Here is a 26,649-nt window from a genome sequence, read left to right on the forward strand (position 1 = left end):
TAGGTAATTGGAGAGCGGAAAAACAGGTTAAAGAATAGCAGAAAATGAACACCTGGTTGACATTATTCAAGAAGGTCATTAGGAAGTTAATGAGACTGTTAAATGCATAACATTTCTCTATAATAGTATTCAGTATACTTCAATATACTAAATTCACTGAGTCCATCCATCTTCTAGATTTTATCCAATATCAACCTGTAGTTTTAGTTCCCAAAAAGCAAAGGCAGTTCATTTGGCTCTTTCACGATATAGCCTCTAATATGCTTACATACATAAATTTTTTAAAAAAGATTTATTTATTTATTTGAAAAGCAGCGATAGAAAAGGAGAGACAGAAAGGGAGAGCACGCTTCACTCCACAAAATGGCCGCAACAGTGGGGCTGGCCAGGACAAAGTCAGGAGCCTGGAACTCCAACTATGTCTCCCATGTGGGTGGCAGGGGCCCAAGCACTTGAGTTGCTTTCCCAGGCACATTAACAGGGAGCTGGATTGGAAGTGGAGCAGTTCGGACTCAAACCAGTGTACATGTGGGATGCTGACATTGGAGGTGGTGGCTTAACATGCTGGGCTACAATGCTGGGCTCACAAACAAATATTTTGAGGGTACTCTTGCTCTTACTAAAGCAGTATAGACATAAAGCTCTAAAATATTTGAGTAAAAATTTTAAAATTCTAACATATTTGTTTTTAAGGGAGAAACTTTTGAAGTTCCTGAAATTGTGCCATTTCGCCTTACTCATAACATGGTTTATGGAATGGGTCCTATGGGCACAGAGGGTCTTTTTCGAAGAGCATGTGAAGTTACACTAAGGCTGATGCGAGACCAGAGAGAACCTTTAATGAGGTAATCATTACACTTTCTAAGTAACATAACAGTAATCTTCAATGTAATTTTTGGTCCCTAAGTATGTTTTCTTAATATAGAAACTGCTTTGCACTGACTGAAATGGGTTTTTTAAAATTTATTTACTTTTTAAGATTTTTTTGAAAGGCAGAGTGACAGAAAGAGTCAAAGAAAGAGAAAGAGAGGCGGGGGGGGGGGGGGATCTCTTCCATCCACTGGTATATTCCTGAGATGGTCACAATGGCTAGGGCTGGGCCAGACTCAAGCCAGGAGCCAGAAGCGTCAGCTGGTCTCCCACATGGGTGGTAGGGGCTCAGACATTTGGGCCATCTTCCAGTGCTTTCCCAGCCATTTAGCAGGGAAATGGATCAGAAGTGGACTAACTGGGACATGATCCATTGTCCCCAATGCCAGCTTCCTCTAATGCATACCTTGGGAGGCAACACATGATATCTCAAGTGATGGGGTCGCTTCCACCACTTGGGAGACCTGGATTGAGTACCTAGCTCCCAGCTTTGGCCTGACCCAGCTCCAGCTATTGGAGGCTCTGGCTCTGGCTCTCTCTGTAACTCTGTCTTTCAAATAAATAAAATAAATCTTTTTTTTTTTTTAAAAAAAAAGACTATTACCATTAATTTCTCATCCTTCACCTAGTCCTTAGATTTTAACAAGATTTCTTTTTGCAAGATAACATTGTATTAGTACCATGCTATTTGTTTTAATTGTAGTGTCTTGAAGACTTTTCTGCATGATCCTCTTGTGGAGTGGAGTAAACCCGTGAAAGGGCATTCCAAAGCATCACTGAACGAAACTGGGGAAGTCCTCAATGAAAAGGTCAGTAGAAATACGTCTAGCTTAATATGAGCTGACACTGTACATCTCTACAAATGAGAACTGATTCTCAAACCTGTTGGTGATTATTAACTTCTCTGAAACCTAGTTGTCTAGTTTGAGAATACCTTACGTTTTATTGTCATTACTAATGTTAGCATTTAACCAGAGAATTTACAGCTAACGAGACAGATTGGAGAAAAGTGAGCATAAATTACCCTCATTTACAGAGCAGTTTCAGTATGATACCAGTGTGCCAAAATCCATCTTGACAAATGTAGCGACTCAGTCCTTATTAAAATTAGTTGAGGGTCCAGTGCTATGGCCTAACGGGTAAAACCCACCACCTGTAGCACCAGCATCCCATTTGGGTGCTGGTTGTGTCCTGGCTGTTCCATTTCTGATCCAGCTCCCTGCTAATGGGCCTGGGAAAGCAGCAGAAGATGACCCAAGTCCTTGGGCCCCTGCAGCAACGTGGGAGACCCAGAAGAAGCTCTTGGCTTCTAGCTTTGGCCTGGCTCAGTCCTGGCTGTTGTGGCCATTTGGGGAGTGAACCAGCAGATGGAAGATTCTCTCTCTCTGTCTCTCTCTGCCTCTCTCTAACTCAGCCTTTCAAATAAATAAATCTTTTATAAAATTCATTGAATCTTCAAGTTTACAGATAGTTGTTTTTATAAGTTAGAATAGATTGAGGACCTTTTTCCTAATAACATCATTCTTTCTTTTGTAATCTGATATGCCTTCTTTATAGACTTGTAGAATTCCAAATAGCTCACTTAGAACTCTATTTTCATTTACTAACGTTGCCTAAATATTAGGCTTTAGAACATTGTTGCTGTTATTAGAATATCAGTCAAATGTTTAAGTCTTAAACAGTTTCAAAGCAGATTTTTTAAAAGATTTATTTATTTATTTGAAAGGCAGATTTAGAGAGAGATCAGTCTCCCATCCCAAATGGCCACAACAGCTAGGGCTGGGCCAGCCCAAAGCCAGGAGCCAGGAACTTCATCCAGGCCCCCCAGGGAGGTGGCAGAGCCTTTAGCACTCAGGCCATCTTATTCTGCTTACCCAGGCACATTAGCAGGGAGCTCGATCAGAAGTGGAGTAGCTGGGACTCAAACCTGCACTCACATGGAATGCTAGCATTGTAGGCCATGGCTCAACCTACTATGCAACCATGCCAACCCCTGAAACCAGATTTATTTTAATTTTCATTTTTCAAGACAGGCATCTGGTACAGTGGTTAACGCTGCATCTTGGGATGCCTGCTTTATATATCAGAGTGCCTGGGTTCAAGTTCCAGCCCCTTACTGCATTCCAGCTGCCTGCTAACGTGCACTCTGAGAGGTAGCGGGTGATGGCCCAAGTAATTGGGTGCCTACTGCCCACATGGGAGACCTAAACTGAGTTTCAGCTCTTGGCTTCAGTCTAACCCAACCTTGGCTGTTAGAGGCAGTTGAGGAGTAAGACCAGGATGGGAATTCTCTCTCTCTCTCTCTCTTTCTCTCTCTCTCTCTCTTCCCTTCCCTTCCTCTCTGCCTTTCAAATTAAAAGTTTTAAAAATAGTTTTCTAGAAATATAATGTTCAAAGAATTCCCTGACATTTCATGTAATACAGAAATATGTCCAAGCCATTCATTTTGAATTAAGATTGACATCCTCAAAAATTCGTATAAAAAATTTACTTTTTTCCACATCAGCCCCTGTAAAAGAGGTATCGATCAGCAAAACAGTGTCAGCATTTATAAATATCAAGAAATTATCAACATCCTCATATTCTGAATTCTTTTCTCTAATGATCTTGTTTCCTCTTTTTAGGCTAAGACTCATGTTCTTGACATCGAGCAGCGATTACAGGGTGTAATCAAGACCCGAAACAGAGTGACAGGGCTGCCACTATCTATTGAAGGACATGTGCATTACCTTATACAAGAGGCTACTGATGCGAACTTACTCTGCCAAATGTACCTTGGTTGGACCCCATATATGTGAAATGAAATTATTTCAAACGTTAAACCTGACTTTAATGCATTTGATATTCATCTGTGGCTGTATCCCATTCTAAAGTACCGCATGTTTCTTTGTCTTAGAGCAACTGGTATTATTTCTGCCCAATTGTGAATAGTATTTTAAATAATATATGTTGTTATTAAGAAATAAAACTTATTTCTTAACATGTGTATTTGATTACGTGGAGAAATGTGTCAAATGGTCAAAAACACGTATTTGCAAGAAACAGGCTAGCCTAATTTCGTTTCACAACTTTTATCAATTTCTCTTTAAAAGTATTAGTTAGCATAGGAATTCACTTGAACAACAAAATCCTATGAAATAAATACAGTGAGCACGGTACTGTGCTTGTAAGAGAACTATAAATAGGCTATCATTATGTTCACCTAATAAAACTCTGGTATGTTTTCCCTATGACACACGGGAAAAAAATCTTAAAACTAAAGAAACATTTTGTAATTTAAACGTGCTTCCGTGTCGTGGGCATAAAGAATGTACAAACCCGTGGTCATGGAAAACAGCTGTACTTAAAATTCTACGGAGTCTTAAAAATCACCTCCACCCCCCAGCACGACTGGCCTTTCCTGACACGCGGAAGGCTGCCCTCGGAACTTCCCAGGCCCTCGCCACGGCCCCGCCGCTAGGAGCACTGTGACGCCAAGGCGCCAGCGGCGGCCAGGGATAGGCGGGGCTGAGTCCCGCCCCGGGCCCAGCCTCGAATCCGGCCGCTCTAGGCCCGCCGGGCGCTCTCTATGGTCGCGCGGCCGGTGTGTTGTCATCGGCGGAGCGACGTCCGGAGGCGGCGGCGTAGGCCCCGGCGGGGCGTTTGGTTTCGGTTTGGCCCTGCCTAGAATTAGTGTTGACGGTCGAAATGGGAGTCCCCAAATTTTACCGATGGATCTCGGAGCGGTATCCCTGCCTCAGCGAAGTGGTGAAGGAGCATCAGGTGGGTGAGCGATGCGCGGCAGCTCGGCAGGCTGAGCACCGGGGGCTGCGCGGCCCTCCCTCCGCTCCGAGACCCGGGCTTTCTAGCCTTTCTGCTTGTCGTCGGCCCGACGAGTGGCGAGGGCAGCCCGAGAAGGTGTGAAGACCCCGGGATGATCTGAATTGGGGGCGGACGCGCGGGGCTTCGGGCTGTTCTGACAGCTCTCCCGCCTCGGCGGGGCCTTCCGCGCCTTGGAGATGAAGTCCGGGGAGGGAACGATATTGATGGGGGCTCCCCGCCCCTCCCCGGGGGGGCTTCAGGGTGCTGTTCCCTGGGTCGGGGCTGCGAAGCCGGTGTGGCCGTCCCCCTTCCCACCTGAAGCCACAGTGTCTGCGAACAATAACAGCCGCCTCGGCGGTTGAATCACCTTGTTTACTTTTCCTTGCCGGGAGCTGCATCCCACCCCGCCCCCACGCCTGGACTTTTTCGACGTGCCCGAAGGGTCTCGTTCATGATGCCGTTTGTTACTCTCTGTCTGGTATCCCAAGAGGAGACAAATCAATTCCGCTGTTGCCAGAGCCGCACTTGGACGTGCGGCGGGCGCTATTTTGAGACTTTGGGGAGGAGAGAGGGATTGTTTGAGCGTTGGTCCTACTACGAATATTTGGCATGTATTGAAACCGGGGCGATGTAGATTCCAGCAATGTAGTTTGTATTTTGCAACTGTGGGAAGAGAAGAAAAAGCAGTCGTCCGATAGATAAGCTAGACTTTGGATGAAACTTTAATGTCGGCCCCATTCGGTGAATTTGAGAGCTCTTTTTGTTTGTATTGTGTTTTACAAGGGGAAAAAAAGCAGTTTCAAAATGTATGTGGCTGATTCGGTTAGTTGCCATGAGTAGCGCTGTGTTAATAATAGGGGGTGGGAAGTAACTCCGTGAATGCCATCATGCTGTAAAATAATGGTTTGATCTTTTGAAAATATTTATAAACTTGGAGGAAGACTTAAACTTCTGCAAAGGAGTGTTTGTTGTTGACTTCCAATCAGATTTGGTACATGAGAAAAGGCTTTCAAAAATACCAAAACACTGGCTTGTGATTAATTTATTTGAAACAGTGCATTGAGTTAGATTTAGGAATGCATTTATTTCCTGAAAAGAGAGTTCAAAAAGGACAACAGTACACTGAAGACATTTGACTTTTCCTGGATCCTTCCATCAAACGTTTGAGAACCTGCCACACATCAGTCACTTTAGCTCTAAAATGAACATGTAAGGTGATTGCCAGAGTGACCTAATAATGCATGATTTGTTCAGTAATATTTTATTTACTTATTCATTTATTTTAAGTTTTATTTGAAGGAGAAGGCAGAGAGGAGACAAATCAAAAGATCTCCCACTCTCTGGTTCACTTCCCAAATGCCTCTAACAGGCAAGGCTGGACCAGGCAAAAGCTGGGAGCCAGGAACTCAATCTGGGGCTCCCATATAGGTGACAGGGACCCAACTACTTGAGCCATCACCCGTTCCCTCCCAGGGCACAGCATTTGCAGGATGCTGGAATGGGGAGGAGAGTTAGGACTCAAACCAGGAACTTGGATAAGGGATGCATATGTCCCAAGAAGTGCTTTAACTACTGTGCCAAATGCCCACCCCTGTTCAGTACTATTTTTATTCAGCACTCTTTGGCACAGAGCTTGGTTTAATGAAAATATCTTGGATTCTCTCCATCCTGAGGACTTTTTTTTTGTTACTGAAGAACAAAAATAGCCTCTTTAAGACAGTTTATGACATGAGCATTAAGGGTAGGTTTTCTGAAAACTTTAGATAGAAACTGAGAGTAAAATTGTTTTTTAATTCCATGTTAAGTAAAATTGTTTTTAAATTCCACTTTAAGTAAACTTTAAAACTTCATTCATCACAGTGATGTCTTTGAAAAGTGTTTGCTTAAAAAGGGACAGAAGAGCTACCAGGCTACCCTCTGTCAAGCAGTGCTTATAGAAAAGATGATCATGCTTAAGTAAGTCCCGGTGGTTCAAAAGCTAGTCCTGGGTAGAAGGGATTGCGAGGGAGAGTGTGTTCTGTGAAGATGGCAGTGGTAGTAGCAGCATCCTTTTCTTAGTCCTGATTCCTCAGGTAAAAACAGAAAGTGAAACTAGATAGCAATATTTAAGACCCATAAAACAATTATAACAATCCACGGGGCATAGTATCCCTACGCACCTCAAAATACAGCCAGGGAAGACAAACTCTAAACAGTATAGTCACCGTTGGCGTCTGCATGAAGAAGGAAGCAGTAGGGCTTCATCTGGTGGACCGAGAACAGAACTCCAGAAGAGCCAAGAGGTATTCACTAAGACTGCTGGCCAGCTAGAGGGCAGTGCCTGAGTCCAAGGGGTTTTACTGACTAGTGAAAGGTCTACAGTAAGAAAGAGCAAAGGGCAGGAGCAGTGTATATCCTGGGAACCTTTGAAACCAACTTGTCACGGTGCCATTCCAGAGCGCATCCCACCCTCTGGAGAAGCTGCTTGGACTGGAATAAGATTTTTTCATGAAAGAAGCATTAGAGACAAAACAGATGATCCAGATAAAAATGAGGGAGGCTACACAAAGTTAAGAGATCTTAGAAAACCAACAAGCAAGCCATCAAGTTTTTATACTACCCAAAAACAGCAGAAAAGGGAGTTTGTGAAATTAAGGCTTTCGGGCCAGCGCCGCGGCTCACTTGGCTAATCCTCCGCCTGTGGCGCCAGCACCCCATATGGGGCGCCGGATTCTGTCCCAGTTGCTCCTTTTCCAGTCCAGCTCTCTGCTGTGGCCTGGGAAGGCAGTGGAGGATGGCCCAAGTGTTTGGGCTCTGCACCTGCATGGGAGACCAGGAGGAAGCACCTGGCTCCTGGCTTTGGATCGGCACAGCGCCGGCCATAGTGGCCATTTAGTGGGTGAACCAACAGAAGGAAGACCTTTCTCTCTCTCTCTCTCTCTCTCTCTCTCACTCTCTCTCACCGTCTAACTCTGCCTTTCAAAAAAAAAAAAAAAAAGAAAAAGAAAGAAAGAAAGAAAGAAAAGAAAAATAAATTAAGGCTTTCCTGAACCTTTATTTATTCTAAAAGTTCAGTGGGGCCCAGCGCTGTGGCATAGCAGGTAAAGCCACTGCCTGCAGTACTGGCATCCCATATGGGTGCTGGTTCGAGACCTGGCTGCTCTGCTTCTGATCCAGCTCTTTGCTATGGCCTGGGAAAGCAGTAGAAAATGGCCCAAGTCCTTGGGCCCTTGCACCCACATGGGAAGACCCAGAGAAGGCTCCTGGCTTCAGATAGGTACAGATCCAGTGGTTGAGGCCAATTGGGGAGTGAACCAGCAGATGGAAGACCTCTCTCTCTCTCTGCTTCTCCTTCTGTCTCTGTGTAACTCTTTCAAATAAATAAATAAATCTTTAAAAAAATAAAGAAAAAAGTTTGACAAAGTTCTATAAAAATAAACAGAAAGGTAGTAATATCAAATTATATACAAAATTATAAAGAAAAAAGAACAAAATAATATCCTTACAGACATTATAAGCTTATAATAAAACACACAGGGAAAACACTCAAAAACTGTAACCTATTTCTGAAGGAAAATGCACTAAGAAAGTGATACAAAACATGAAAAAAACATATATATATATATATATATAAAAACTGAAAACTTAGGAATGAAATGACAGAACCTAAAGAAAATTAGAAGTAAATGGAAAAAAAATCATTTTAGAAATGAAGCCTTAAGTTTAAAAAAAAAAAAAAAGCAAGAATAAATGATATAATGGGTGGGGGGAAGGGTGGAAAGAAAAGGACATTTTTAAAAATTAAAAAGATAAAAAGCATTCAAGAAAAAGACCAAATAATAATAGGCAAAGAAAACGTATAATGCTACTTAAAAACAAAAGCCAAAGCAACATAAATACTAAAACTATAATTGAAACTTTCCTGACATTAAAAAAAAAAAAAAAAACCCTATTGAAAGAAATACTGTGTACCTGAGAATACGATTCAGATGACCAAACCAAGACATATTCTGGAAAATTACTAGACTTTAAAGAAAAAGAAAAGGACTAGCGAATTCACCTAAGAGTCCCTTTATTAGGAACAGGTTTCCCCTAACAGTTGAAGAGAAAAGACAAAGTGAAAATAGCTTTTTACAAATCTGGAACTTCTAACCAGATTGTTTGATTTTGTTGAAGATTGGTGAGTGGTTTTATGTTAGCATTGATAGTACCACCGCTGAAGAAGGAAGGAGAGAACAATTCTGGAGACATTTTGTTCAAATAATCATTTCTAGTTTAGCACCAGGTCATCCTTTATGTGTCTTCAGAACGTGGAGCTTATAGCTTATAAGGATCGGTGACGTTGTACAGCAGTTCCAGCTTCTGATGTAGTACTCTGGGTTTGTTACAGACCACCATGCTTTATCAATAAAATCCATTTACTCTCATAGAAATGTGTGATTGTCCAGTTCCTCCCGTTCTCAGGCTTTGGTATGAAATCCTTTATTGTCATCGAGTTTTGGGAAAGAAGAGAAGCTGAATGCATCCATCATCTGTGTCCTTTACAAAATAAGTCATACAACTGAAACTATAAACTGTTAGAGTATATGCACTTCTCTTTTATGTGATAATTCAGCACAGTGCCAAAGCCAAAATTTGTTAAGCACTTTCCATGTTTCAGACACTGTTTTAAATGCTTTACATACATTGAGTTTTTAAATCACTAGTAAAGTAAATACTGGCACTGAATTTGAAATCAAGTTGAATTGCTCTAGCACTGTGGTTTATTATTGTTTTCATTATTATTACCCCTTTATTTATTATTGTTATTATTAACCCTCTTTAGGAATCTCTTTAGACTTGTTTTTTTTCCTAATCACTCCCACTGTTCCATAGAATTTTAATGTCACAGATGTACTGCATATCTGTTTATGTATGAACACCAATTTTGGCACTTTGGGGAGTGATGTTTTTAATAATTAATAATGTATGCTGTAGATCCTGCATTATTTTCTTCAGTACGATAAAATATACACTACAGTTTTACAGTCTTAATCATTTTCAAGTGTACAGTTTAGTGCATTCAGATTATTATACTATACCCATGCTTCTAAAACTGATCTTCAGTGCATTATGCTAAAAGATGTTTATTGCTTAGGAAAATCTAAAATTTCAAATTATAGGGAACACATGCTGGCATCTCTATTTTAATGTATTTGCTGTTGTATAGAGATCTTATCAGTCATATTCTTTATTGTGCTACTCTATTCACTGTTTTTCTCAGCCCCCAACATGATGTGTGGCACATAATGAGTACTCAATAAATATTTACTGAGTGAATTTATCAACTATAGCACATTATATAATATGTAAAGCATAACCCTTGGAAACTATAAATTGAAATATGCATAAAATATTAGTAGGTTATAAAACTTCCTTTTTTGCAAATGAATTGAAGCAGCAAAGTCTTGAGATTGCTTAAAATGAATAAGATTAAAGGACTGAAAGGAAAGTTGTTGACAGCTCTTTTAGTCAGCCAAAACAACATTGTTTGGCTTTATGTAACAAGAATTTTGCAACAATACTAAGTAGGATACAAAGTTAGACTAACAAAAAGAAACTAATGTTTTAAGATTAGATACTATGATGTTAATACTTAATCACAATTTGAAGCAGTATAAATACATATTCCAAGGGATTGCTATAAACTACATGTGATGGCACCTCCCATGAAGGGAAGCTTTACTTTTTATTGATTAAATATTTTTGATTTGCTGCTTTGTGTTTTGCAGTGTGCTAAGGATTCTTTTTTTTTTTTTTTATTCATTTGAAAGACAGAGTTACAGAGAGAGGTAGAGACAGAGAGAGAGAGATCTCCATTCTCTGGTCCACTTCCCAGATGGCTGCAATGACCGGAGCTGCAGTGATCCAAAGCCAGGGGTCAGGAGTTTCTTCCAGGTCTCCCATGCGGTGCGGGGGCCTAAGGACTTGGGCCATCTTCTACTGCTTTGCCAGGCCATAGCAGAGAGCTGGATCAGAAGAGGAGCAGCCGAGACTAGAACCAGAGTCCATGTGGGATGCTGGTGTTTCAGGCCAGGGCTTTAACCCACTGTGCCACAGTGCTGGCCCCCCGCTAAGGATTTTAAACACAGACAAACCAGAGGCACTGGTTTGCTTTGAGGATCTCATAGTTCAGTAGTGGAGAACTGTTAAATACATTAAGCATCTGATTAACTGTATTGAGTATCTGGTAATGTGCCAAGCATTCTTTTACATATTGGAAACCCAAAAATAAGATTTTGCTATCAAGATGCAAATCTGAGGACAGATTTGAAAAGCAGGAATACCAAAAGCTATTCAGTGAATGCCTAATTGCCTTATTAAGGAAAGTGCGAGAGGCACATATGAGATACTGCTAAATAGAGTGTGGTCTCTTTAATGAGTAAAGGAAAGCTTCCAGCCAAAAAGCTTGAGCTGGATGTTGAAGGATGAGTCCAAATCCTGAAAGCCAGTGGAAGGAAGAGCAGAAGAGAAGAGCATTTTAGGAAAAGCATCTGTGAAACCAGGTTTGAAATAGCCCAGGACATTCAGGGCCGTCCGAGTAATTTACTGTAGTCATTTTTTAAAGTATACGTGGAAACAGGAAAGAACATGGGATCGGTGGAAAAAGATAGCTGTCAAATCATGCAGGATTTTTTATAGTATTAAGATTTGTAGTTTCCTATATGATTCAAGTAAGGAAGTGACATGATTAGATTATGTGTTAGGGAAATGGCTGAGCTGTGATGAGAGAGAAAACTGGAAGCAAGCTAGTCCAGTGCAGGAAATCTGGGAAAAACAAAAATATGAGATTTCCTAAGGCAATGGGAATGGATAAGATGGTGAAATTCTAAAAACATTTTGGGCATTAATTTTAAAATCATAGGAGAGCACTGGATGACTAATAGAGTTGCAAAGGGAGAGAGTATAAAGTAATTTTGACATTTCTTAACTTGCAGATATAATAGCTCTGGGAAAAGAAACTGCATTATCAGTATTACTCTTTTGTGAAAGAGCAAAATTTGGCATGTTCTTTCTTCACTGCAGTGGCTAACGATTACTTAATTATTATGTTTCTTGCTTACTAATCTGAAATCCAAGAGAATATGTATAGTTCTTTTCTAGAAAGAACATTTTAGTATTTTATTTTCAGAGTTTAAGGAATATGTGCTCATTATAAACAAATTCAAATACAGAAAAATGTAAAAGTTATAGAGATTGAAAATGAAAAGCAATTTTTAGAAATTCCAACATCCAGGTTATCTACTAGTAAGATCTTGTTTCTATATACTTCCTAACTTTTCTGTGTTGTTACACATGTAAATATGTTCTGTATATGGATGTACAATCATCACGTTTAGACATTTGGATTGTTTTCACTCTTTATCTTTTCTGAGCAATACTGTTGAGTATTTTTATTCTTGTATATTTGTAACTTAATAATTTCTGATTATTTTTCAGGATAAATTTTTAGTGGTTGAAATCCTGGATTAAACATATACATGTTCCAGATTTTTTTTTTTTTTTTTGTCAGGCAGAGTGGACAGTGAGAGAGAGACAGAGAGAAAGGTCTTCCTTTTCCGTTGGTTCACCCTCCAGTGCTTGCGGCGGCCAGCGCACCACGCTGATCCAAAGCCAGGAGCCAGGTGCTTATCCTGGTCTCCCACGTGGGTGCAGGGCCCAAAGACTTGTGCCATCCTGCACTGCACTCCTGGGCCACAGCAGAGAGCAGGAATGGAAGAGGAGCGACCGGGACAGAATCCAGCGCCCCGACCGGGACTAGAACCTGGTGTGCCGGCGCCCCAGGCAGAGGATTATCTAGTGAGCCGCAGCGCCGGCCAATATTCCAGATCTTATTACAAATTTTCAGATTAGTTGTACCAATTTATATTCCCTTCCCAGAGAAAATCCCATTTCTCTTTTCTAGCTCTGTGACTTTCCTCTTCTCTAAAATGAGAATGCTGGGGTTGATGTTTAGGTTTAGCCTGGCAATTAAGACACTGGTCTAGACTCCTTTCAACTCCAGCTCCTAAATCCAGCTTCTTACTAATGTTGAACTCTGGGAGGCAGAGTGACGGCTCAAGTAATTGGATTCCAGTCACCCATTTGGGAGACCTAGATTGAATTCCTGGCCAGATTTCTACCTAGCCAGCCCTGGTCCTTGTGGACATTTGGGGAGTGATCCAATGTTTGGGAGCTCTCTCTTTCTCTGCTTCTCAAATAAGTAAAAAACTTCTTAAAATGCTAAGTACTGAATACAAGGTTGTTATAATCAAAATAACATATCTAGCCCACTTTTTAAAAAGAATTTCATTTTTTAAAAGTTTATTTATTTATTTGAAAGGCAGAGTAACAGAGAGAGAGAGAGAGACAGAGATAACAGAGACAGAGAAATATCTTCCATCCATTAGTTCACTCCCCTAATGCCTGCATTTGCATTTGAATCAGGCCACCAAATGCCTGCAATAGTCAGATTTGAGTCAGGCCAAGGCCAAGAGTCAGGAACTCCATACAGGTCTCCCACATGAGTGACAGGAAACCATGGTTGGATGCCTCCCAGGAGCATCAGCAGAAAACTGGGTCAGAAGGGAGTATGCAGGACTCAAACCATTACTCCAATATGCGATCTAAGCGTCCCAAGCAGCAGCTTGCCCATTGCACCATGAACACCTGCCTCCAGACCAGTGTTTGACACATACTAAGTGCCTAACAGTTTTCAGTTATTGGTTTTTTTAAAAAAGATTTTTATTTTATTTGACAGGCAGAGTTACAGAGAGAGGGGGAAGAGACAGAGAGAGCTCCCATCTGCTGGTTCACCCCCCAAATGGCTGCAATGGTTGGGTCTGGGCTATTTGGAACCAGTGCTTGGTTGGCAGGAACCCAAAAGCTTCATCTGCTGCTTTCCCAGGTATCATTAGCAGGGAACTGGATCTGGAATGGAGCAGCCTGGATCCAAACCTGTGCTCATATGGAATCCTGGCATCACAGATGGTGGCTTAACCCATCGTACCACAATGGCGGCCCCAGTCATAACATATGATATGCATTTCCCCCAAACCAAAACCTGGCCAATACTGGATAACATCAGTCTCTTAAATCTTTGCTAACTTAATTTGAAATTTTTGGATGGTAACATCTTTTCAAAAGCTTATTAGACTTTTATGTTTTTCTTTAGAATTACTTTCCAGTTTCTATTTTTTTTTTAAGATTTATTTATTTATTTGCAATTCAGAGTTACAGAGAGAGGAGAGGTGGAGAGAGAGAAAGGCCTTCCATCCTATGCTTCACTCCCCAATTGAACGCAATGGCCGGAGCTGCGCCCATCCGAAGCCAGGAGCCAGGAGCCAGGAGCTTATTCCAGGTCTCCCATGTGGGTGCAGGGGCCCAAAGACTTGGGCCATCTTCTACTGTTTTCCCAGGCCAAAGCAGAGAGCTGCATTGGAAGTGGAGCAGCCGGGACTCGAACTGGTGCCCATGTAGGATGCCAGCGCTTCAGGCCAGGGCATTAACCCGCTGTGCCACAGCGCTGGCCTTCTATGATTATCTTTAAGATTTGCTCTTTTTTTCAGAATCTTTTGTGTTGTAGGAATGTTGACTCTCAGTTTGCAAACACTTTCCTGAATCTTCATTTTGAATCAAGTTTGTTATGACCCTTTTTTTTTAACCCTGAAGAGTTAAAATGATACTTTTCTATATGGCCAATTCCACCGTTTGTTTGCTTTATGAAACCTGGCTTTCTCCACTCTAATATGAGCAAGATATGTACATAATTTTTAGATTTCTCATAGCTAATTTTTAATCCTTCTGGAATTTATTTTGTTGTGAGATGCAGTTTTGTTTTATTTCATGTAATGAGGTAGATTCCCTATCTCTTTCCCTTCACTGATTTGAAATGCCTCTTAGTTTCCTTATGCACTTCTATTATTCCAAACTGTTTTATCATTTTTATTCATCTATGGCAAATTTTATTTCATTGCTCTTCTTATTAGTACTTTTTTTTTACTTCCCAGGTTTTAATATTTCTTGAAATAAATAGTAAATAAAAATAGTAAAAAAGTAATAAAAATTTCACAATCACAATTATCATTTTAGTTGAGCCTGTTACTCAATAACAATATTTAAAATTTCTTACTGCAACACTATATAAATTAAGTTTTTATGGTGTTCACTGATTCACACTGTTCACCTTCAAAGCTCTAAGGTGTGCCATTTTCTCAATAAGAAAGTGTATTGTTACCTGCATGTGTTGTAAAAGTTGAATTATCATTTCAGAAGTTGTTTTCATTGGCTGGCACTGTGGCTTAACAGGCTAATCCTCCGCCTTGCGGCGCCGGCACACCGGGTTCTAGTCCCGGTTGGGGCGCCGGATTCTATCCCACTTGCTCCTCTTCCAGGCCAGCTCTCTGCTATGGCCCGGGAAGGCAGTGGAGGATGGCCCAAGTGCTTGGGCCCTGCACCCCATGGGAGACCAGGAGAAGCATCTGGCTCCTGGCTTCGGATCAGCGCGATGCGCCGGCTGCAGCGGCCATTGGAGGGTGAACCAACAGCAAAAAGGAAGACCTTTCTCTCTGTCTCTCTCTCTCTCACTATCCACTCTGCCTGTCAAAAAAAAAAAAAAAAAAAAAAAAAGTTGTTTTCATTACATTTTTACAAGAAAAACCTATTATGTCTTTATATTTGAAAATTAAAGGTATTTTATTTAATTAGTAAAGCAGACTAATCTAAAATTCATTGATTATACTAAATATTATAATTTTTTAGTTGCATCCATTTCAGTTCTTTGTTGGTGTATATTTGTTTCTATAGTATTCCTCTTTCTCAGAAAAGTCAATGTAATCAAATCAATGACTCTTTCATTGAAACAATATATAATGTGGCTTTCAATAACTTGTAAAACCTTTTTATAACCATGTACAAACATCTTTTTGATATAAATAGGGATTATGTTGACCCATTCATAGAGGAAATTGAGGCTTTGAGAATTTAACACACATAGTAGCAAAAAAGGAAATTAACATTTCAAGTTATCTCTTGAACCAAGTACTTTACTTGGTGTTTTCCTGAGTACCTAATTTTGAATAAGTAAATTATTTTCTGACAATAAATTTAAATCAAGCCATTGGTGCATTATACTTTTATAACCATATGTATGTCTCTGTGTTATTAATTCCTCCTTTATTCAGTTGGAATTGTTTACTCAGTTCTTATGTAATAAGAATGCCCTTATTTCTGTTTTTTTAAATTATTATTACTGAATAATTATTTTCCCCAGCTGTTAAAAATATCTGTTTTTGATGGCCGACACTGTGGCATAGTAGGCTAAGCCAGCATCCCATATGGGCACCGGTTCAAGTCCCGGCTGCTCCTCTTCTGATCCAGCTTATGGCCTGGGGAAGCAGTGGAGGATGGCCGAAGTGCTTGGGTTCCTGCACCTGTGTGGGAGACCTGGAAGAGACCCCTGACTCCTGGCTTCAGATCTCTCAGCTCCAGCCATTGTGGCCATTTGGGCAGTGAACCAATGGATGGAGGACCTTTCTCTCTGAATCTCCTTCTCTCTGTAACTCTACCTTTCAAATAAATAAATAATATGTTTTAAAAAAAAGATATCTATGCCTGATTAAAGTTAACATTCATAGCATTTTTCTTTGTTTTTTAGATTCCTGAATTTGACAACTTGTATCTGGATATGAATGGAATTATACATCAGTGTTCCCATCCTAATGATGATGATGTTCACTTCAGAATTTCAGAAGATAAAATCTTTACTGATATTTTTCACTACCTGGAGGTGTTGTTTCGCATTATTAAACCTAGGAAAGTGTTCTTTATGGCTGTTGATGGTGTGGCTCCTCGAGCGAAAATGAACCAGCAGCGTGGGAGGCGTTTTAGGTAAAATATTGATGGTTGATTTTAAAATAATATTTAGATTAATAAAACACTATTTTAAAGATAATTGATTTAACACAATGCATCTTCTGTTCATGATTGTTTCCTACTTAATTCCCCCCAGAAATGGTAATATTTCATACTTTATATTAGCAGCCAAGAGTTAGTAATTCCAATTAGCATCATTTCCCATAGCATATGTTGGGTTTTATTTAAAGTCACTCTGTCATGTTCTGTTACAAGTTTTCAGACTTCTCGGGGAAGATTTGAAAAAGTTACTAGTAGAGAAAAGCTCCTGTAGTAGTCTGTCCTGGGATGATAACTGCAGAGTGAACTGAGAATAATGTTCTAATGACAACATGGTTGACATTTGATTTAACTCAACAATCGTGTGTTACATCGCAGACTTTGTGGAGCATGGGTGTGAATTAGGCAGAAAAGCAAGTGAGATCGGAAGGAAGTTGATGGACTGTGGGAAGATAGGTGAATTAGGATACTCAGGGAATTACCATCACCGCTGCGTGAGTCAGGTAGTAGAAGTAAAAGGATGAGAAGAACTTTTACACACAAAGAGGATTTTAAAGTCAAAATAGGGACTGTGGCAAACCTTTGAGCCCTAGCTGTGCTGCTTTTGGTCCAGGTCCCTGCACCTGGGAAAGCGGCAGAAGGTGGCCTAAGTGCCACCCATGTGGGAGACCAGGATGGAGACCTGGCTCCTGGCTTTGTCTCAGCTAGCCCTGGCTGTTACAGCCATTTGGGGAGTAAACCCATGGATGGAGCAGCTCTCTCTCTCTTTCTTTGTGTCTTTCCTTCACTCTCTGTCACTCTGCTTTTCAGATAAATAAACAAATCTTTTTTAAAAATAAGGTCAAAGTGTTAGACATGTGGAATATTTCCAAGTTAACAAGGAGATCAGGCTGTGTCCCTGTTTATGAGTAGCCAAAGTTAAGAAAGTTGTTAGAATTGTAGGCAAGGCCGGCGCCGCGGCTCAGTAGGCTAATCCTCCGCCTTGCGGCGCCGGCACACCGGGTTCTAGTCCCGGTCGGGGCACCGGATTCTGTCCCGGTTGCCCCTCTTCCAGGCCAGCTCTCTGCTGTGGCCCGGGAAGGCAGTGGAGGATGGCCCAAGTGCTTGGGCCCTGCACCGCATGGGAGACCAGGAGAAGCACCTGGCTCCAGCCATCGGATCAGCGCGGTGCGCCGGCCGCAGCGTGCCAACCGCGGCGGCCACTGGAGGGTGAACCAACGGCAGAAAGGAAGACCTTTCTCTCTGTCTCTCTCTCTCACTATCCACTCTGCCTGTCAAAAAAAAAAAAAAAAGAATTGTAGGCAAGAAACTCTGAGTCTCAAATGTTGGGTCATTAGCTTAATGAATCCTTTAATCATACTTGCAAGTAAGAATACCTATGTATGACATACGAAAGTCATCAAAGAAGGTGGCAGAGTGCCTTGGAGAGAACTACCAGTGAGAATAGGAAGAGAATGGGGAAAAATACTGATTTAAGTTTTGGAAGGATGTTAGATAAAGGCAGGACTGTCTCTTACCAAAATTTAGATTCTCATGTACTACCAAAGATTTTTTAATCTTAACCTCTAGAAGTTGGGAGACTTCTGGAGCCATTTTTATTGGGCTCCCCTAGTATTTGTTAAACTAAGTTTGGGGAGCCACTAGGCTAGAAAATTTAGTGTTAGGGAAGCTTCGCTTACAGGTAACAGAAAAGAAATGCAATACTTGCTTCACAGCATCTGCAAAGATACTGAATACTGGGATCTTCTCTACCACTTCTGAAATATACACCCCAAGCCCCAGTGCCTCAACTGTCATGCTGACATATACAGCTTCCAAAGCTTTTTTGGAGGTATCTAGTTGATAAAAATCTGAGTCATACCCACAAAACTATCTGCAGGCAAGCCTGAAAATTTTATTTCTTGAGCTTCCTAATGTCCAGTATCAGAAGGCAAACTAAAAGAATGGAATAGAGGTTAAGACCAATCTGCCATACCCACTTCAAGCACTTAATAAATACTGTGTTAGCCTGAAGTCCTTTGTATTCCAGAAATCTCTCAGTTGCTTTCTGACATTCTCCCCAACCGCCTAGGCTGGGCTAAGCCAAAGCCAGGAGCTTCTTCCTGGTATGCCACATGGTGCAGGGGCCCAAGCACTTGAACCATCTACCACTGCTTTCCTAGGCACATCTGGATTGGAAGTGAAGCAGCTGGGACTCCATCTGGAGCCCACATGGGATGCCTGTATTGCAGGTCCAGCTTTACCTGCTATGCCACCCTCCAGTCTCTAGAGTGTAACCTTTAAGAAGAGGAATCATTGGTTGTCACACAGTAATATTGAGTAATCATTTGTTAAGTCAAAGAAGGGGAGAAAAGAAGGAATACAGTACAGACATTACAAATTTGAGAGGCAATTTGGCTTTACTCCTGATTCCAGCTTCCTGCTGATGTGTACCCTGGTAGGCAGCAGAAGATGGCTCACGTAGTTGGGTTGCTGTCACCCTTAAGGGAGACCCAGATAGAGTTCCTGACTTGGCTTCAACTTGATCCAGCCCTGACTGTTGTAGGCATTTGAGGAGTGAAATACCAGATGGGAGATTATCTGTGTCTTTCTCTTCCTCTCATATACATTACAGATATTACAAATAAGTTGGGATCTTCAGAGCTTTTGTTGTATTGAAGAAGTTGGCGAGAGGGAGGTTAAATAATAGGAATTTCTTCACTGCAAAGGGAGAATTCTGTAGGGTACAGTAGAACTAGTAGGAAGACTGGAAATTGTACCTCAAGCAGAACTTTCAGCTTGCATGTCATGTGACATACTGGTACACTAAAAAAGAGTTACAGGAGAAGCCAGACAGGAATTGGGACATCTGTGTTTTAACCCAGTTCCCTCTGACTCTAAAACCATCTTACAAATTCTGTTGCCTCAAAAAAGATGATTTGGAGTGAGTTTGGAGTAGGGATTAGGATACCCGCATCCCATATCTGGGTACTGTGGGCACGTCCTGGCTCTGCTCCTGATTCCAGCTTCCTGCCAGCGTACACCCTGGGAGGCAGCAGGTGATAGCTCAGGTAGTGGGTTGCTGTCACCCTTAAGGGATACCCAGATAGAGTTCCTGACTCTTGACTTCAACCTGGTCCAGCCCCAGCTGTTGTGGGCATTTGGGGAGTGAACCAGGAAATGGGAGATTGTGTCTTTCCCTGCCTCTCAAAAAAAATTTTTTTTTAATGAGATGATTTGGGCAAGCGATGTCATTAATGTCATTAGGCTTTCATTTTAAATATTTTTAGTAGGAGACAAAAAGGCATATATTAGCTGTATTTCATATAATAGCCTTAGAGATCATTTTAACGAGCTTTAATGATAACATTTAAAGCCAATGAAAGATTTTTATTATCATTTAAGATGATTAAATTATAGTCATAGAATGTAGGGTATGTATTGAGTGAATGTTTAAAGTTATATAGTACTTTTGACTTTGTTTCTGGAATGAACTTGGTATATACTTATAAGGATTGCCATATATTTGTTTATATTGTCCTGTTGTTTTTTTGCTGTTATAATGTTTCTGTAGTTCTCTGAAAAACTCAACTCTTTAAATAAGTAAAAACAATTGAGACTCATCTATCAATTTGTAATTATTTCAGAAGTTTATTTTGAACCTTAAAATTGGTAAATCAGTATTCTAGTTGTAAGTGCATACAAGTATTTATATGACGAACCTTACCTTTTTTCAGAAAGTTTAAGGTTTTTTTTTTCCTTTAACCTTTAAGGTCAGCAAAGGAGGCAGAAGACAAAATTAAAAAGGCAGTAGAAAAGGGAGAAACTCTTCCCACAGAGGCCAGATTTGATTCCAACTGTATTACACCAGGTAAACTGAAATAAAAGTTCTCAGAGAACTAAAATGTAAATTGAAAACTTGCTTTTCCAAAGTATTTTATTTTCTGGGATCTATTTTGGCCTTAGGTTTTCATTTGCTATATTTTCCCACTTGTTTCTGCTGGTAAGAGGATTTGTTCACCTTGATTGTAAGTGCTTCTATAAAGACCCACTGTAGATATTTGCAGATGTTGATAAAAAGTACATATGAGCATAAGTCTGCCAGATACACAGAATTCCAAACCTACGAGGAACTTAGAAGATCTTTCAACCTACTCCTATTATTTGTTCGTATAAAAAGAGACTCATTGAGGTTGTGGCCTGCTAAGTTCATCTAGTTTGTGTTGGATAGGATGAGAAACCCATTCTCCTAGTTCAGAGCACTTACTATTCTACTTCTCAACAACAATTAAGATTTTTATGACTTTAAGGAAGATGAATTTATCAGTATTATAATTTTATGTGTAATAGCATATTTGATATTCCTAAGAATGCTGTGTAACATTATAATTCTTTCTGTTGAATAAACATCTTAAATTCTTACTTTCTCATGAATTCTTTACTAACAATGGTATTTTCTCTTTCATTAAGTCCCTTAGTAACATGTTGCTCAATTTAATAACCAACTATATCCCATTTGTGATTTAAGACTGTATAGCCTTTGACTATTTTTTTTTTTTAAGATTTATTTAATTATTTGAAAGGCAGAGTTACAGAGAGGCAGAGGCAGAGAGAGAGTGCAAGAAGTCTTCCATCCACTTGGCTGACTCCAGTTGGCCGCAATGGCCAGAGCTGTGCTGATCCAAAACCAGGAGCCTCTTTCAGGTCTCCCACAAGGATGTAGCGGCCCAAATATTTGGGCCATCCTTCACTGCTTTCCCAGGCCATAGCAGAGAGCTGGATTGGAAGTGGAGCAGCTGGAACTCTAACTGGTGCCCATATAGGATGCAGGCACTACAGGAGGCAGCTTTTCCTGCTATACCACAGCGCCGGCCCTTGCCTTTGACTATTGACTCTCTGGGCTTTTCTTAATTTTTGTAGACTCAGTCTCTAGATTAATCATGTTTTTAAAATATTTATTTCTTTTAAAAGCAGAGTTACAGAGAAAGAGTGAGGTACAAAGAGAGAAATCTTTCTTCTGCTGGTTCACTCCCCAAATGGCTGCAACTGCTGGGGCTGGGCCAAGCTGAAGCCAGGAGACTGGAACTCCATCCAGGCCTCCCCCATGAGTGGCAGGGGCCCAAGCACTTGGGCCCTCTTTGGTTCCTTTTCCAGGAGCATTAGCAGGAAGCTGGACCAAAGTGAAGCAGCCAGGACTCAAGCCAGTGCTCTTAAGAGATGAGATGTCAGCATCAGAGGAATAGTTGTTAATTTTTTTATAGTTATGGTCAGTCTGATCAAAACATCACACCCTAAGGCAAAAAAAAAACTTCAGAAGAAAGACAATTCAGGCAGGATTATTAAAGAATTCAAACTGTATGCCTTTATGTGAAAGCATCTGAAACAAAGTACTGAGAAAGGAGTTAAATTCCTTGACTTTCCCTATATGCCACTGACTTCATTTGGAGTCACTAATGACATCAGAAAAAGTGTGTACAACATTCCCTGATAAGCAAGAGAGCTTTGGTCTTCTTTACAGGTCATATACCTATCTATTCCCTGGGCACCTAGATCTGATTGCATGTTGTCACTGAGACCCACTGTTTTTGTGTCTTTCTCAGATTAACCTTCTTAAAACTTTTATTTGTAGGGACTGAATTCATGGCCAGGTTACATGAACATCTGAAGTATTTTGTAAATATGAAAATTTCCACAGACAAGTCATGGCAAGGAGTTACTATCTACTTCTCAGGCCATGAGGTTATTATCTTTTTATATTTAAAGATTTTTTAAAAATTTATTTAATGGTCTAAACCACAGCATATTACCCCTTTTTTTTTCTTTTTAAATATTACATTTAGACTCCTGGAGAGGGAGAACATAAAATCATGGAATTTATCAGATCCGAGAAAGCAAAGCCAGATCATGATCCAAACACCAGACACTGTCTTTATGGTTTAGATGCTGACTTGGTAGGTATAATGTTTGCTGTTATTATAACCTTATGCTTTGTAGATCAATATCTAAAAAACTTTGTTTTATACAGGGAGCCTACTGGCTGTGACAACAAATACTGGGGAAATCATAATTGCTATTTCTGCCTTTTCTTAAGATTCTAAGACAATTAGAAAATTGAGCTTTTTTGTCATACTTTATGATCAGCAGGTCTCTAGAATTAATCATAGATCTGACTAACGCTAGTGATACGAAGACTGCTGAGGTGAGAAAAGGCACTTTTACCCTCTGGCTTCCTGCATGATTATTTTTTTAAAGATTTTATTTATTTATTTGAGAGGTAGAGTTATAGACAGTGAGAGGGAGAGACAGAGAGAAAGGTCTTCCTTCCGCTGGTTCACTCCCCAAATGACTACAATGGCTGGAGCTAAGCCAATCCAAAGCCAGGAGCCAGGTGCTTCTTCCTGGTCTCCCTCGTGGATGCAGGGGCCCAAGCACTTGGGCCATCTTCCACTGCTTTCCCAGGCCACAGCAGCAGAGATCTGGATCGGAAGAGGAGCAGCCAGGACTGGAACGGGTGTCCATATGGGATGCCAGCACCACAGGCGGAGGATTAACCTACAGCACCGGCCCCCCTACATGATTATTAATATCCCCTTATCTAGACTTCTTTTGCGTGAACTTTTTTTTTTTTTTTTTTTTGGACAGGCAGAGTGGACAGTGAGAGAGAGAGACAGAGAGAAAGGTCTTCCTTTGCCGTTGGTTCACCCTCCAATGGCCGCCGCGGCTGGCGCGCTGTGGCCTGCGCACCGTGCTGATCCGAAGGCAGGAGCCAGGTGCTTCTCCTGGTCTCCCATGGGGGTGCAGGGCCCAAGGACTTGGGCCATCCTCCACTGCACTCCCAGGCCATAGCAGAGAGCTGGCCTGGAAGAGGGGCAACCGGGACAGAATCTGGCGCCCCGACCAGGACTAGAACCCGGTGTGCTGGCACTGCTAGGCAGAGGATTAACCTGTTGAGCCTCTGCGCCGGGCTTTAATTTTTTATTATGGAAATTTTCAGGCATAAACAAAAATAGATAAGATAGCCTTTTTTTTTCCCCAAGGAAATGAAATGTCCTTGTGGCTTTCATCTACCTTAAATATTAATTTTTAACTCCTATCACTAACCATCTGTCTCCTCTTTCTCTCCTACTCTTCTGGGTTATTGAAACAAATCTCAAACTTTATATCATTTAATCTATTCAAATTTATAATATTGCTCTAAAGGAGAAGGGTTTTTAAAAAAATGCGTATAAACCATGATACATAAAAATAAAACTGATTTCTTAATGTATTTATATAACCAGTTAGTATTCTTATTTCCTTGGTTCCCTCTTAAATGTTATGTTTTGTTGTTTCAATAAGCCTTGAAGTAAAATAAATAGTTAACAGTGCAACTGGATAATATGCCTCATTGCACTTATGCTTACTTTGAAAATTGTAATACTATATGAGAAAATTAACTGAAAATGCCCTTTACTGTTTTTTTGAGTTTTACTACATTAGAGGTTATCTTGGCCTCCAAAATGATTCTGTATTTTTTAAAAATTATTTTAGAGGCTGACAGAGCGAAGTATAGACAGAGAGAGAGTGAGCGCCTATCTGCTGGCTCACCTCCCAAAAAATCCCATACAGACTGAACAAATGCTTAGAATCAGGAACTCAGTCCTGATTTCCCAGTGTCAGTGACAGGAACCTAACTACTTGAGCCATTCCTCTGCCTCTCAGGATCCACATTAGCAGGAAGCTGGAATCAAGAGCCACAGCCAAAAATCAAGCCGAAGCATTCCGTGTAGGATATGGGTATCTGAACAGCTTGTCCAAACGCCTGCCCCCCACCCCTGCCATATTCTTTTATCATGGAAAAGTTACTGCCTCTCATTTCTAATTTATCCTCCTTCTCTTCCCCAGCCCCAGTAGAAATATGTGAAAACCAAGGATTTTGGAATTTGGGATAGTAGGTAGGGGGCAGGGATATAAAGGTCATATGTATCTGAAGTGATCATTTTGTCTTAGAAAAGTATGCTTTATCCTATTCATAATCTACACATGGATCATATTTGGATATTTTTATTTTTAGTGTACTAAGTGTTTATTGTTCTCTCTATAAATGTTTTTATTTAATTGGTTTTATGAACCTAGTACTATAAAAAGTGAGAGAATAAAAACATTTCTTAATTATTTTTCAACAGATTATGCTTGGATTAACAAGTCATGAGGCACATTTTTCTCTCTTAAGAGAAGAGGTTCGATTTGGTGGCAAAAAAACACAAAGGTAAATCATATAGCATATAGGAAGAAAAAACAGCGTCTGAATATAATCACTCTGCAGATATTTCATCTGCAGATATTTTTCCTTCATTCCATGGGTGGCTTTTCACTCTGTTGATACTGTCATTTGATGTACAAGTGTTCTGTATCTATGTAGACCAATTTTGTGTATTTAGTCCAGTTTATCTACTTGTTTTGTTACCTGTACCTTTAGTAACACATCTAATCATGCCAAATTCAATGCCAAAACAACTGCAATAACCAGGGGTGGGCCAGGCCAAAGCCAGGAACCAGGAACTCCATCTTGGTCTTTCATGTGGGTGGCAGAGACCCAAGTACTTGAGCCATCTTCTGCTGCCTTCCCTGGTTTATTAGCAGGAAGCTGTATTGCAAGCAGAGCAACGAGGGCTTGAACTGGCACTCTGATACCAGCTGCTGGCATTGCAGGCAATGACTTAATCCAGTGCACCACAACTGTGGCCCCTCCAGCGTCTTTTAAACTTTTGCATACGGATATTCGATTTTCCTGGCACCAGTAGTGAAAACATTATCTTTCCCCACTAAATGTCTTAGCAGTCCTGTTGAAAATGGTTTGACTATATATGCAATGTTTGGTTTCTGGGCTGTCCATTTTATTCTAATAGTATATGTCTATCATTATGACATCAGTGTTATGATTATTGCTTTGCAGTAAGTTTTTTAAAAAGATATATTTATTTATTTTTGAAAGAATTAGAGAGAAATCTTCCATCTGATGGTTCAATCCCCTGATGGGTGCAAGCTGCCAGTTCTGGGCCAGGCTGAAGCCAGGAGCTTCATCCGAGTTTCCCATGTAGGTGGCAGGGGCCCAAACACTTGGGCCATCTTCTGTTGCTTTTCCCAGGCCATTAGCAGGGAGCTGAATCAAAAGTGGAGCAGCCAGGACTCAAATCAGTGTCCACATGGGATATTGACATTGCAGGTAGTCACTTAACCTTCTAAGCCACAACCCTGACCCCTGTAGTAAGTTTTAAAACCAGAAAGAGACCTCCAGCTTAGTTCTGCTTTTTAAAGACTGTTTAGGTGTTCAGGGTGTCTTGGAGTTCCATATGATTTTTAGAATGAATTTTTCTGTTGTTGAAAAAAACATCATTGAGGTTTTGATAGGGATAGTATTGAATCTGTAGATCCCTTTGAACAGTATTTTTATAATATTTAGTGTACAGTCTTGGCTCCTGGGTCAGGTTTATTTCTGAGTATTCTTTTTTTTTTTTTTTTTTTTGACAGGCAGAGTGGACAGTGAGAGAGAGAGAGAGACAGAGAGAAAGGTCTTCCTTTGCCGTTGGTTCACCCTCTAATGGCCGCCGCGGTAGCACGCTGCGGCCGGCGCACCGCGCTGTTCCGATGGCAGGAGCCAGGTGCTTCTCCTGGTCTCCCATGGGGTGCAGGACCCAAGCACTTGGGCCATCCTCCACTGCACTCCCTGGCCACAGCAGAGAGCTGGCCTGGAAGAGGGGCAACCGGGACAGGACCGGTGCCCCGACCGGGACTAGAACCCGGTGTGCCGGCGCCGCAAGGCGGAGGATTAGCCTGTTGAGCCACGGCGCCGGCCTATTTCTGAGTATTCTTTTAGATACAGTTATAAATGGTGTATTTTCTTATTCTTTTTGGGAATGTTCTTTGAAAATATATAAAAACTAGATTGTTTTTGCATATTTATCTTGAACCCTCCAGCTATGCTAAATTCGTTTTTTAGCTCTAAGTAGTTTTTCTGTGGATTCTATAGAATTTTCTATATATAGGATCGTGCCATCTGTAAGTTGAGATCGTTTTACTCTTCCTTTCCAATTTTGATGCCTTTTCTTT

General features: G+C 40.8%; 2 protein-coding genes across 11 annotated transcripts in view; both read left to right on the forward strand.

Annotated features, from left to right (window-relative positions):
- Positions 1-3,850, forward strand: part of ATR (ATR serine/threonine kinase) — a 115,560-nt gene extending 111,710 nt beyond the window's left edge. For all 3 annotated transcript variants that reach the window (XM_062213724.1, XM_062213732.1, XM_062213742.1), the window contains 3 exons: positions 694-845; positions 1,574-1,679; positions 3,495-3,850. In XM_062213724.1, coding sequence (XP_062069708.1) covers positions 694-845; positions 1,574-1,679; positions 3,495-3,668 — 432 coding nt within the window. In that variant the 3' untranslated portion in view covers positions 3,669-3,850. The remainder of the gene's footprint in view (positions 1-693; positions 846-1,573; positions 1,680-3,494) is intronic.
- A 606-nt stretch (positions 3,851-4,456) lies between these two features.
- Positions 4,457-26,649, forward strand: part of XRN1 (5'-3' exoribonuclease 1) — a 117,887-nt gene continuing 95,694 nt past the window's right edge. For all 8 annotated transcript variants that reach the window (XM_062213754.1, XM_062213781.1, XM_062213763.1 and 5 more), the window contains exons 1-6: positions 4,457-4,632; positions 16,325-16,557; positions 20,334-20,431; positions 22,190-22,299; positions 22,401-22,511; positions 24,726-24,808. In XM_062213754.1, the coding sequence (XP_062069738.1) occupies positions 4,558-4,632; positions 16,325-16,557; positions 20,334-20,431; positions 22,190-22,299; positions 22,401-22,511; positions 24,726-24,808 (710 nt within the window). In that variant the 5' untranslated portion in view covers positions 4,457-4,557. The remainder of the gene's footprint in view (positions 4,633-16,324; positions 16,558-20,333; positions 20,432-22,189; positions 22,300-22,400; positions 22,512-24,725; positions 24,809-26,649) is intronic.

Source organism: Lepus europaeus, chromosome 2, assembly GCF_033115175.1.
Source record: "Lepus europaeus isolate LE1 chromosome 2, mLepTim1.pri, whole genome shotgun sequence".
Taxonomy (NCBI): domain Eukaryota; kingdom Metazoa; phylum Chordata; class Mammalia; order Lagomorpha; family Leporidae; genus Lepus; species Lepus europaeus.